The sequence below is a fragment of the Rhinoderma darwinii genome, chromosome 9 (genome assembly GCF_050947455.1).
Source record: "Rhinoderma darwinii isolate aRhiDar2 chromosome 9, aRhiDar2.hap1, whole genome shotgun sequence".
NCBI classification, from domain to species: domain Eukaryota; kingdom Metazoa; phylum Chordata; class Amphibia; order Anura; family Rhinodermatidae; genus Rhinoderma; species Rhinoderma darwinii.
The window spans coordinates 102,151,628-102,165,725 of NC_134695.1; the positions used below are offsets into that span (position 1 = coordinate 102,151,628).

General features: G+C 40.3%; 2 protein-coding genes across 3 annotated transcripts in view; one reads left to right on the forward strand and one right to left on the reverse strand.

Moving 5' to 3' along the window:
• Window positions 1–2,344, forward strand: part of CDYL2 (chromodomain Y like 2) — a 73,479-nt gene extending 71,135 nt beyond the window's left edge. Inside the window, exon 7 of the mRNA XM_075838655.1 lies at window positions 1,491–2,344. Within this exon, the coding sequence (XP_075694770.1) occupies window positions 1,491–1,649 (159 nt within the window). The 3' untranslated portion in view covers window positions 1,650–2,344. The remainder of the gene's footprint in view (window positions 1–1,490) is intronic.
• A 4,931-nt stretch (window positions 2,345–7,275) lies between these two features.
• CMC2 (C-X9-C motif containing 2) overlaps window positions 7,276–14,098 on the reverse strand; it is a 48,648-nt gene continuing 41,825 nt past the window's right edge. The window contains exons 6-8 of one of the 2 annotated variants that reach the window (XR_012850684.1): window positions 12,931–12,981; window positions 10,153–10,262; window positions 7,276–7,431 (exon numbers count right to left, since the gene is read on the reverse strand). Coding sequence is in view for 1 of the 2 variants with exons in the window: in XM_075838659.1 (XP_075694774.1) it covers window positions 12,962–12,981 (20 nt within the window). In the remaining variant the exon portion in view is untranslated. Of the gene's footprint in view, window positions 7,432–10,152; window positions 10,263–12,551; window positions 12,982–14,098 lie in introns of those variants that run through there. The other variant, XM_075838659.1, reaches the window with a different exon arrangement.

Sequence of the window (14,098 nt, forward strand, 5' to 3'; positions counted from 1 at the left end):
TGTGTTATATTCCTGTTTAAAGTGTCCCTATCATTTCATTCTCCCGTCCCATCTAAAGTTGGGGTGTGGAGAGAAGCAGGGAGTGCACTCGGCGTTAGTGTTACCTGGACAACTGTACGACCACCAAAGAGTCTCTTCAAGGCTCCTATTAATTGGGCAAGAGTCTTCGGGCGTCGTACTGTTGCCTCGGTAACTGTACCACCCCCTGTGTGACAAGCATTGTGCAGAAGAACAAAATGATAAAATGATAGGGACACTTTTTAAATGGGTTTTACCAGAATCAACAATTTTCACCTGAAAATATCTGTTCGGTGGGGGCACCACTGCTGGAACCGTCACCAATCGCGAAAACGCGGGTCCCGAACTCTTGCAGTGAGGAGGAGCTTGTATAGAGCGGCGGTCTAGCATGCACCCACCATTCCATTCAATGTCTATGAGACTGATAAAAACAGCCAAGCGCTGTATTCTCCTGTTCCGTCATTCCTGTTGACTTTAATAGGAGTGGCAGTGCGCATGCTTGACCGCCATGCCGTTAAATGTCGTCCTCACTGTAGTCGTGCAATGAGGAGGAACAGGAGCTTCAGGGACTCCCATTCTTGCAATCAGTGGGGGTCCCAGCAATCAGACAATTATCACCTATCCTGTGGTTTGATTACATTCGGGAACCTATACACTGGCCACACATGTTCTTTAAAATATAAATCCAACTTTGAACACCTTTTTACTTTAATCTACATAAATTAACTAACTCTATTTCATTACTGATCATTGCTGATCCTTTGCTGTATCTGTATTTTAGTCCGGAGCTGTATTCACAATTCTACTGGTTCCAGAGCTGAAATCCCCAATGCCTGCTCATAGCTTGCGCTGGTGATTTGCATAGTGAGAAGTCTCCACTTTACGTCGAACAATCCACAGTAATATTTCCCACTGCATCAAAGGAGCTCAGCTAAGTTGTCAGGGATGTATCGGTCACCAAATTTCTTGATATTTCCCAATAGCAACCAGCAGAGTTGTGGATGGAGATCGGCACTATATTACACAGGCTGTAACTCAGGATCGGTACAATATAACTAAAGCACTGTTCACACCTGTGTCGATATTTCCATTTTTGTATTCTGTCATAGGAACAGAAAACAAAAATAACACAAGCACTGGATCTGTCACATAATGGACACCAACGGTGCATGACCGGACCCATTGACTTTAACGGTCTCGTCGGGCTTCCGTCATTTTGCCAGACAAAATAGTGATGTGTGCTGCACTTTTTTCCAGGATTTATGAGCCTCCGATGCAGATGTGAACACAGCCTAATACAATGTATTTGCTTAACTTTTACATAAACTGATGTTTAAAGTTACCAGGAGTATTGCTTTCGCTTGAATGCGGTGCAATATTTTCACTGGTGCCCACTGGTAGGAAACTGTTGCCCAAGTATAAAAGTGATATCCATATATTATATAAATATGGCGCACCGTCTTGTTTTGTAGGTATTGGAGGAATCCAAATGTCTAGTGAGAAGCTTCCTCAAATCTGTACTGGAGGACGTGAATGAGCGGGAGTGTCAGATGTTGAAACAGCTCTGGAGCTCACCCAAGGGCCTGGACTCTTTATTCAGCTATTTACAGGACAAAATCTATGAAGTTTGACTCTACCTGCAGTCAGTGTTGAGGAAGAGTTTTTCTTCCCAATTCCGTCTTCATACCTGCGGTAACCTTGAATGAGGTTTGGGACACTTTTGTGAAGGTGCTCAGAATTATGCAATGAGGTATTCCACAGAATCTGTCCTACTGCTTCCACCTATTTTTTATTTTTTTTTCTTAAATCACATTAAGTGGTATAGGCTATAAAAACCATATACAAAATACTAAACAATGAACCTTCCATCTTTACAAAAAATTTAACATTCCACCTGCCACAAAGCACCTTCTTCTTTTCAGCAGAATGTCTTACTGTGAGAGTCGTTTCACTTACAACACGATGACACAAAAATCCGTAAACATAGTTGAAGTAATAATGTGAGAATTGCACTTTGTATCTATTTTTTTAATTATTCCTTCCTTGTACTTACGTGTTGGATGATTTGTGTATATAGTTCGTTCTGCAGTTTTTGTTTTTTGTTTTCTTTTCATGTTTGCTCATGTAGTTGGGTGAAATAATTTATTGCATTTTTGTTTTTAATGGGTGGAGATCAAATAATTTCCCCCTTTTGGGGCATTTTGCCAGTTCTGCCAATCTCATTAATATGTAATAGTAATAGTAATAATAACAATGAGAATATTGAAGGCCCTATTGACCTATGTTGTATCACCAAAAACAAGACAGAGAGTCATGTTACATGAAATGTCCTGGACCCGTTTTATTTTATTAGTAAAGAGTAATGATGTTTTTTGTATTTATTAAAGGAGAACACCGCTCAAAAGGATGTAGGTTAGGTACAATAAGGTATTGGTGGTTTTGTGATTTTACAATGAGGCGAGTTGGTTTTGGCCTGAGAAATCACATTTTGCTCGTCTGTTCTTCTGAAGGTACCTATAGAAGGGTGGCTTCCAACCTGTGGCTTATGCAAAACTACAACTCCCAGAATGCTGGAGAGCTACAGGTTAGAGACCACTACCATAGACCATGGAATTCGTAAGAAACCGTTCTGGCCACAACATTCGCATTATACGGTTAAGAGATTCCATAGAAGAAATTCAGAGCCAAGAAAGGCTGTTTATTTGAAATGACCAGCGCTGTACATTTCGGGAAATCTCTATCCATCCCCCTAAACAGTTTGCTATTAAATAATAAGTCTACTCAAATGTGAATTTCTCAAAGTAGCAGAACCTCGGATTTCTCCATCTTCTTGGTCCATCACCAGCATCCAGTTTCATAAAACATAGTTGACTGTTATCAGATCCAACCAGCCTGACAGTCTACATATCTACTGGCGCCATAAATACCCTCAGCCGACAGATTTTGGTGAAAATATAGATGGACTGAGTTGTTTTTTTTCAGCCATTGCTTCTCCAAAAACTGCTGGCAGCAGAGCTCTCCGGCTGACCTCCCGTATTGTCTGTATGTACAATCCTCTAAATGTGTGAGGTGACGGACCATTGGCCATATCACCACTTACCTGAAGTGAGCAAGGGGTAGCAGTCTAGAGAAGATGTCGTACATGGCTGTAGTAAACCACCTTCAGATGCGTCCTGCACAGGTTTATCTAGATCTTCATAAAGAAATATAGCAACACTTCTGTGTCTGTGCTATATTTACCTATGAACATATGGATATACCTGGTTAGTCACATCCATTACAGACCAGACTTGTTTACATTGACTGCAAGGGCTGAAGTGGACTTAAAGGGGTTTTCTGTGAATTACTGTTCTTTTTTGGCATATGCAATAAGACTCCAGGGCTCCATGGTGACACTGAGCCATCCGCAATTTGCAGTGAAATTGCAGCATTACCTCAAATCACTGACTACTTTAATGTTTCCCTATGAGAAAGGAAGCTGCAAGCGAACTTGAAAAAAATTGTCTTTTGTCATGGTTCATGGACAGAAACTTTGAAGTCGGTGATGAGTCGCGGTAATGCTGCAATTTTACAGCAAATCACAGACGACTCTGTGTTGCTGTGGAGCCCTAGTCTTAAATTTGATCAGATAGACCTAAATGCTGGGAACCCCTCTGCTCCCAAGAACAGGAATGCCCAGTCCCTGTTCCTGATGGAGAAGTAGCTTTGTCTCAGAACAGTGGGGGTTCCCTGTGGCTAGAGCACCACGATCAGACTTTTATGACGTCCCAAAAGTAATTTCTTGTAAAACTCTCTTGAGATATTGGTAGACCTGATTTTTTTTTTTAAAAACTCCTATATATATTTTAGGTGGTGGTACTCAAAAATGGATCTGACACCTATGCACAGTGGTGGCAGCCATTAAGTCAAAGACCAGATTTGGGCACAGTAGTCCTACAATGCTTCACTCTATCCTGGGGACATGCTCGGCTACTCACAAGTTAGGCACATATAATGGCGGCCTCCATTGAGCAGACGGGCCATATTAAATGCTATTGTAGTAAATCTAGAATTTAACAACCCTGCTATCCTTTCCTGGGGGGAGACCTTGTGATGGAGAATATTAATAATGCAGAAAGGTGGAAACTCACCACAGAGTTGTTGTTTTTTTTCTTCATTTCCATGAGTTTTTTGTTTTGTTAAATCATACTTGATAAATTACCTCCTTGAATAAGGACTTGTTAAAAGAGCCTAAAAGGAATTCCATGCAACTTGAAGGTCTTCCACGGTGCCATTCAAGGACTAGAAAAAGGTCAACTATTCCCTTCTTCGAAATATCTCGGGAATACATGACCTATATTTTTCTGCAGTCAGAAGTGCTAAAAATAAGAGTGTTCAGAGTCAGGAGGGCCGGGCAGGGCACACTTCTTATGACTGCCACTTTGGGGGGTCATATATTGAGCGTAAGTTTACCCACAAGTTCAACTTTGATAGACCACCATACAAATGCCCCTAAACTATAGGGAACCTGTCCTGGTTCTTATTTGAGGAGCAAAGTAAGCAATCTGGAATTTACAATTGTAACTAAACAATTGCGGGTTTGTTTCACTGGATTGTGTAGGTATAGTTTAGGCAGGCATTATGTGTGCTATACATATAGATTGTGTGACACTATAGAACACTATCTGATCGTTAGAATATCAGTCCCTGGGAACCACTACTATTAATTTGTGCCTAACGTTTTATAATCGCACATCTTCCTACTGGAACCTTAGGGTGCACTTCCAAAAATATTTGCTGGGGCCGCCAAATGTTTGCCTCCATTTTCTTGGTTATTAGTTAATACTTGGAGCCTAATATTAAAGCGTGGCCTCTTATTTTCCCTTTAAAAGTTGTAGAATAAATCCTAGAGGTCCAACCTGGGCAGAGTGTACAATGAGAGGCCTCGTACAAGATAGTGTCTTCAATATACGGGCCATTGTAATGCAATGAAGAAATAAAGTTCTCTCGTTTTTTGTGAGAAAGCAATCGAGCTAGAATTTATTTAGAGATAGACCACAATATAATTTTGTAGTACTGTATTTTTGTAGTGTCTTGCCTAAAAAAATCAAATAAAAAAATACATCTATTCCTTAGGTTTATTCCGCTCTATTGTGCTGGTCATGTCAGGAATGCATATTTTTAGCTGCCTTTAAAATAGATATAACACGTCCTTATGCCCTTTATACAAATATATGTTTAACAGAAGGTTCAATGCGCCATTCACAAAGTTTTGACAAGTGGTTCTAGGTTGATCCTTTGTCCAGGCTGAAATGGGAATGCAACCTTAATGTAAAAGTCCACCATTCAATGCCATGCCGATTTTGGATCCAACATTCGGCGCTGATTAAATTCTTAATATATTTTTATAGCGAACAGAGTTCAGTTATTTTGATACAGAGCTTCAAATCCCCTGCCTATCATTGAGTTAAATTATAAAATTCCTAGTTGCCTATAGCTGCCACTAGGGGAGCTTACTGCACACTGTTATTGAGTTCAATGTATAATAGTATGGAGTTAGCTCCCCCTAGTGGTGGATACAGGCAGACACATTTTTTTTATAATTTAAAGGGTATCTCCAGTTACCCTGCTGACTGCATCTCCAGCAAGAGGTTTAAGAGTGGTGGCAGAGGAGCGGGCACTCCAGTTGCCTAAGCAACTAGATTTCCCGCTCTTCCAGCTGTGTCTTCATCAAACTCTTGGTGGGAAATATGGTCAGCAGCATAACTGAAGATGCTCTTTAACTCTGTCTATACAGGGAATGTGGAGCTCTGTATCTGAAAAATGGAGTTCCAATCGTATATTCTATTAAAAGGGTGGACATTAACCTGTATCTTCTGACGTGTTCGAGATACATATCAGAAGATAACATTACGGGGGGGGGGTCAATGAGCTGTGAGCAGCTTAGCACTGCCCTATGATTGGCTGAGAGTCCACAATGCAAGGCCACCTCCATCTTGGTAATCCGTCGTGGAGAGACCACCATGAATTTGCCCCAACCGATGCTTTAATCCCAAGTAGAGTCAAGAGAGTCATGAGATTAAAATAAATAAAAAAATTAATTAAAAAAAAACATCTATTTTCGTAGAGATTTCCCTTAAGAGAGTTTTTCGTCACAATTTTCTTGGTGGCGCCAGAACAGCCATCAGCATGGATAGTCACCAGACTTTGAGAAGGCACACAATGGTGGACACTTCCACACTGTTTACATACCCGTGGTTTTATTTTTGGTATGGTGAGGTTTTTGCTGTAGTTGAGAAGAAGCTGGCCAGTAGTCACTATTGGTATATATTTTTTGTTTCATTTCTTAGGGTCTTATTACATGGCCCGACTTGGACCGTGTAAACGAGTGCCGATCAATGAGACCGCTCGTTGATCGGCGCTCGTTTGCGCCTTTCACATGGAGCAATGATCGGTTATGTATGGGGACGAGTGATCGTTACACCAATCAATCGTCCCCATGCATTGCCATCATGTCGGCAGCACATACTGTTTACGCAGGGAGATGTGCTGCCTACAACGATGCTTTTTAATGCTGCATAAAAGAATAGATCAGCCAATGAATGAGCATTTGCTCGTTCATCGGCTGATCGCTGCTCTGATTACACAATGATCGGTTCATATGAACGCTGGTTTTCCCGATCATTTGGCCCGTGTAATAGGACCTTTAGAACTTCCAAGGGATAATGCCTGTCAATTAAAGAAGACTCCAGCTCTTTACTTAAAACAGACACTTGAAAGACAATTGTTGAAGGTCCATTTCTCAGGACCCTCACCTTTTGTCTTAATTCAAGCCAGTCGGTGTCTCTGGTTCCCAGCAGCCCTGATAGAGGCCGCCACTTGTAGTTCCTATGCAATAAGATGCCTAATCTAGTCCCACTATTAGGGTGCAGTCACACGCGGCAGATTTTGTTGATGAAATTTCTGCGACTGAAAATCAATTCCATTCATCTGAAATCCATGAACCTGCTGCAGAAACCGCTCCGTTCACATGAATGCAACTGGTCTTCAGTCGCAGACATTTCTTTAACAAAATCTGCCGCGCTTGACTACACCCCAAGACAAATCTACAGTAAGTCTGGATTGTATAGACAAAGCGAGGTCTAGAACTAAGAATCTCCATGGCTCCTGTTCTCTATTTAGATATACATGACGTGAGGTATTGGCTGTAGATAACCGGTATGCAAAGTTCTTTATTATCATTTCATAATTAAAGCTCATACGTCGGAAGCTTTCATTCCGCCATTGTGGATCTCTGGTACCGTAGGTGTTTGGGAGGTTGTTTGTTTACATACAAATGTCTATATGGACATACATTGATCTCTTTGTAGGTATCCTATCCATAGAGGGTGTACTTTATCCCTTCATACAAGCTGCATTTGTGGTCTTGGTGACCTAGAAGATACATACAAGATTTTGTAGCCACCAGTTTTGAATTTGCATAACACAACCCTAAGATTTGGTCGCGTGATTTTTTTTTTTTCCCCAATACAAAATACGGATAAAAGTGTAGCCCAATCTTCTTTACGAAGCTCTGTAATGTTTCAATGTGAAAAAAAAATAAATACACATATATATATATATGTATGTATGTGTGTGTATATGTATATGGAAATACCTAATATGTTCAATACAGATTAGACTATGAACGCCATGATCTGATTGGTTGCTACGACAATGATTTCACTCGTTTTTATATACGAGTTAGTCTGTCAGTAGATTTTACGCTACCAAGTGTCTGACACCGCTAGGTAGCTGGTCATGGATTAGGGACATATCAGTGTTTCTGCTTTTACTGCTTGGATTAGTGAAAAAACGAAGTTTTATTATGCCGCGTGCCGTGCCCGCTGAACAAGCAATAGTCTGGCATCTTAGCGCAGCGAACCCTCCCCTCCTATGCAATTGGTTGAACAGTCCTTGTCCGGTGGGCACCATGTGCAGCAGAATAAAACATATTTTTTCACCTAATCAAAGCGGTAACACCGGTATGTTCCTAATACGTTACCCGATAGCTACCTAGCCGCGTCAGCCGTTTGGTAGCGTCAACTTTACAACTTTACAAGTAAGTTGCCAGCTGAATAGTCATTCGGCCGGCAGCTATCAGCCCAAATTTCCCCTTTCATGTCTGCTGAGCATGCAGGTTATTCCCTTCGGTGGGGAGATAAGTGGCTAACAGACTCTTCTGGCACCACATTTTTTTTGGAGGAAGGATAAGATCGGATGCGTTAAAAATCCAACCTGTAGGAGCTTTGTTTTCACTCAAAGGGGTCATGGTCAGGGGGCAGTCCTAGGGACAGCCAAGATCAATCTAATGCCCATGATCAGCCAATTGTATTATATTATAATCTGACAATCCTGCATTACATGATACCCTGAAGAGAAATCTAATCTAATTAGAATATATGCATTGTGCTGGGTTTGTTTTTTTTAGGTTTACTTGATTTATTTATTATTTAAGATTTACATGAATGAAGGACTGAATGGTCCGATGAGGAGGGTTCCCATAAAATGAGTAGATCTCCTATAAATCTAAGTCCGTGGCTCGTCATCTTTACATTATCTAAGGGTAGGTCCAGACAGGCTTTTGGTTGCGTCTACATTGCAGGAGAGGCTTTCGCTTTCCTGGCTGCATCTTCTGGTGGTAGATGTAGGTTGACCAGCTCGATTTTTTTTTATTTTTTTTTCACGGTTCGAACTTTAAGATGCAAATCTGCCTAGTAATGCAGCAATACAGAAATCAAGACGATCATTGTAAAACTAGTCGGATTTGCTGTTCAGTAGTGTAGGAAAGCTGGGTAAATAGCCCTGTGAGGGCTGTATATGACCTATATGGCGGCCATATTGATTGTTGGCGTTCTCAATAACAGATCGCTCGGCTGAAACACCTGAAAAAAATTATTAGACGGAGGAGGAAGACTCGGGCTTATATTCGGCTTTAACGTACGCATCGTAGTTTTTGTTTATAACAGAAACCACAACGCTGTGTCGGATTTGTGGTACGACGGATCCTAACGGCGAACGGCAGAACCCATTGACTTATAATAGGGGTTCTATTGTGGTTGCCGTACTGTTGACGGGAAGAATACTGAAGAGATTGCGCCGAACACCAGAGTGAATAGAGCCTTAACTGGTGACTTTTTTATTTTTATTTTAAATGGGTCGTCCGGTTTCAGCAAGTGATGTTGTTTTTTCTTATAATTAAAAGTTATACAATTTTCCAATATACTTTTTGTATTAATCCCTTGTGATTTTCAAAATCTCTGCTTGTTGTTATTCAGTAGGAACTTTCATTGTTTACGTCCAGTGGATAAAATTCTGTCCATGGTCATGTGATGATCACACCGGTGCTGGGATCGTTACATTATGTGTATCGGAGATGTCTTGTAACGAGCCGTGCACCTGTGAGCCCATCACATGACCATGGACAGAATTTGATACACTTGAAGTAAACAATGAATGTTCCTAGTGAATAACTGCAAGCAGAGATCTTGAAAATCGTGAGGAATGAATGCAGAACGTATAGTGGGAAATGGTATAACTTTTAATGATACAAAAATTAACATTAATTTGCTAAAACCGGGTGACCCTTTAAGGACTAATGTTCCTAACGGGACATCAGTTGTGCGCACCTTTTTTAATTCTGGTGCCTACGGTCTCTTTTAAATTGATTTAATGGAACAGATCAAGTCTTTTATATTGCATGTTGTGCCGTATACAGAGTGACATGACTCAAAATTGAGGCGTCCATAGCAAACAATCAGTGCACATTTTATATTCTCAGTAGTTTTCGAGTATGAAAGCTGGACTCTGGTTTATATGGCACAGCAAGGGCGCCATTTCTCATAGGCTGTGTTCATACATGGCGGTCATGTGCCGGTTTTTTTCTGTGATTTTGAGAAAATCATGGCAAGAACCTCAACACCGCATTGAAACGCTTTGATACATAAGGCCCAAAAAGTTCTAGGTCCTGATTAAAACAAAACCAGTCACAACCTAAGGTAACGGCGGACTTCCGAAAAGAAAGTCGTGTCCTCAATGTAAAGTAATTGGTGAAAAGATATTTTCATTTTTTTCTTGATTAAATCAATTTCAAAACTGAAAAGTAAAACGATTTACCTCAGAAATCTTGTTACTATCGGTAGGTTTTGCAGATTGTTTGGAGATCTTTCTGTGTAACCGACTTGTTTGCTCCATGGATATTACTAGATTTGGTCATTTTAGTTGTACTGATGGAAATTTAAAAAAAAAAAAGAAAAAAAATGTTTATTTTTTCAGGTCAGCGGTGATGATCCCGCCGAATAGTTGTGTTTTGTGCAACTGTCATTGTTTCAATGTTAAAAATATATTTATTTGAAGTACAATTTTGAAAGCAGAATGTATTAATATTTTCCAATCAATGTTAATGGCGTGTTGTGTTTTATTGGTGTCTGTATGCCTTTAATGGAGGGAAAAGTCCTCCATTTTAAACAATTTAGAAGGTTCCACAGTTTTCTTCTCCATTTATGTCTAAAGATAAATTCAGAAATCTGCCGGTTTCTTGCTACTGAGAGCAGTGCATTGTGGGAGTTACCACTTCAGGTAGTGCTCAACAGCGAGGCCTGGTGTCGTAATAAAATCCATTATCTCAATGACCTCCATGTTTACCTATGGGGGAAAAAGTTGCAAATGACGCTGTGTCCCTGGCTGAAAATCTGATGTTGTTTTTGCGATGGTCGCGAGGTAACTTGCGTCTTTTCTCCCCCATAAACACTGAAGACATTGCGCAGCCATGGGAATCCCACAATTTTACCACAAATCATGGGCGACGCCATGTCACTGTGGAGCATTAGGGTGTATTCAGTCGTCATATCGTGGGTTTTTTTTTTTTTCTTCAAATGCACGGCAGAATGCAGATTTGTCGTGATATAGCAAAAATGTCAGGAAAAAATGCAATATAAACGCACCGTGTGAATAAACCCTTAAAGCTAGACTCTTATATCACATGACAAAATTACCATAGGGAATAACTGAAGCAAGTGGTATGCTTTTTTTTTGTCACCGTGCCGCACGAGCCTTAGGCAATGTATTCATGAAGTTGCTCAACAATTTTATATAGTTTTATACTGTGGAATATTGTTTTGAGAAGGATTACACATTAAGGAAATACAGTCATCACTTAATTTTCCATTGTAGGATACTAATAGGACAATGAATGACCATAGATTTTAGATAAATATGGCCAAAAGTATGTGGACACCCCCCCCCCCCCCCCCCAATTATTAAGTTCAGATGTTTTGGCCACACCCATGCAGACAGGTGCATAAAATCAAGCACACAGCCATGCAATCTCCATACATAAACACTGGTAGTAGTACGGATCGCACTAAAGACCTGTGTCACATAGGATGCCATCTTTGCCACAAGTGAGTACGTGAAATTTCTGATCTGCTGCCTCGGTCACCTGTAACACTAATTTTGTGAAATGGAAGTGTCTAGGTGTGACAACAGCTCAGCCACAAAGTGATAGGCAACGCAAACCACAGAGTGGGACCGCCAAGTACTGAAGAGTGTGGCACGTGACAATCGCCTGTTACGTCACTCACTACGGAGATCCAAACTGCCTGTAGAAGTCACATCAGTACGCGAACTGTGGTTCAGGAGCTTCATGAAATGGGTTTCCATGGCCGAGCAGCTGCGCACAAGCGTAAGAGCACAAGGCCAAGCGTCAGGGAGTGGTATAAAGCCGCCGTCACTGGACTCTGGAGCAGTGGAAACGTGTTCTGTGAAGTGACGAATCACGCTGCTCTATCTGGCAGTCTGATGGGCGAGTCTGGGTTTGGCGGATGGCAGGAGAACGCTGCCTACCAGATTACATAGTGCCTACTGTAAGACTTGGTGGAGAAGAGATAATGGTTTGGGAATGTTTTTCGGTGTTTGGCTCCTTATTTATCTCCTACATAATGTGATCGGCGCTGTAATGTAGGTGACGGCAGTGCTTTTTATTTAGAAAAACATCTATTTTTAGCAAGTTATGAGCGATTTTTAGCTTTATGCTAATGAATTTCTTAATAGACAACTGGGCGTGGTTTTGCTTTTGACCAAGTGGGCGTTGTACAGAGGAGTGTATGACGCTGACCAATCAGTGACCAATCCGCGTCATACACTTCTCTCCATTAATTTACTCAGCGCATAGGGATCCTGCTAGATCACTATGTGCTGTCTTATACTGACACATTAACGTTACTGAAGTGTCGGGATTGTGAACAGACATCCTGTCCTGGTTGGACGCGATGTCTATTCACTGTCAAGACACTTCAGTAACGTTAATGTGTGTGTATGTAACTGCACATAGTGAACAACGCAGGATCACTATGTGCTGATTACATGAATGGAGAGAAGTGTATGATGCGGATTGGTCAGCGTCATACACTTCTCTTTAGAACGCCCACTTGGTCAAAAGGTAAAAAATGCCCAGTTAGACAATAAGAAATGAATTAGCATAAATCTAAAATTGTTCATAACTTGCTCAAAAATGATCGTTTTTCAAAATAAATACCACTGCTGTAATCTACATTACAGCACCAAATCAGATTATGTAGGAAATAGGACACTTATAATCTGGTGACAGACCCTCTTTAATAAAACTCTGGCTACCTACACTCACCACTAGGGGGAGCTCAGTGAATATGGATTGAACACAATGGGAGCTATAAAAGTCTTTATGCATTGAGCTCCCCCAGTGGTGTCTGCAGCAAATGCATCTGGAAGCAGAAGAAACCGTTCAGGGTCCGGCCCCCTTCCACCATGGGCCCCTTAGCAGTGGCGTAGTCTGCCTCCTTGGAATGTACGCTACTGCTGTTTATGCAACACAATATTAATCCTTTATTTCCCTAGATGTCTTCTAATTCCTCGCACCTCATCCAGTCGCGTCCATTCCGGTAACTTCTTAATTATAACACAAAAACACTACGGAGATATAAAAAGAAAGATTATGGAAAAATAATTAATGGAACATTTTATTATCAAGCTTCTCAAATCGTGGGGAAAAAAACGTAAATATTTTTATTTCTAAAGAGCATCAAATCTAAACACATTCATTAAATACATACAAAATAACCTTTTTAGCAATATTTGAGTATTTTTTTTTAAGCAAAATGAAAGGAAAACTTCAACTAAATCAAATATTTATGGGTCATTACCTTTTTGTCCTTATTTTTTTGTTAATTTTAGTGTATAAAAAAAAGTCTGTTGATACTTGGAAACCATCAACAAGAAGGCCAGCTACTGATTACAAGTTTTTTAAAAATAAAAAAAGTTTTAACACTTAAATATCTCATGCATGTCCAGATATGCATGGGTTAATGGCCCTAGTTGCTGGAGGTATTTAATGCTAATGAGACAGACCCATTGACCAATCAGTGAACCGGTTTTCCCTACGTTACCTGAATACAGGAGCACTTAACCCAAGATAAGATCCATCAATGGCAGCAAACCTGCTTGTTTGTGGTTTCCAGTTAGCAGCAGATTTTTTAATATAAAAACTCAGTGAAAGCTGCAAGAATGGCCATGTATATATAACATGTGCTAGATGTAGCGTCACTTTAATTTCATATCTCTAAACTAAAATTTGGTTCCGAAGACTTTCTATGAATCTGTGGTACTGGTTGGTATGTAAATATGGTAACATTTGTATCTTTACAATCTAGTGTGGGGAAAGCTACGAAAAGCAAATTAATTAATATAGATAGACTGTAACCAAGCTTTATCATGAAATTCTCCAAAATGACCTAACCACATCCTGTGCTCCGTTATAAGCTGAAATGCTATATTTGAATTGAATGTATCAGAAAATTACAATCTTTAAATCAGATTTTTATTCTAAACATATCTAGGGGCAGATTTATTATTACTGTCTTAAACATTGCTTAAAACTAGACCAGGCAGGCAGAATCTGCGCCAAATTTATTATAGTGTATGTTGTATGATTAATTTGGCGCATCTTGCTAGACATATTAGACACTTTCCCTTCCTCACGCCACCTTTTGGTTGGCTTACTTAGATCTATGTTTTGCACTAAGAGTTT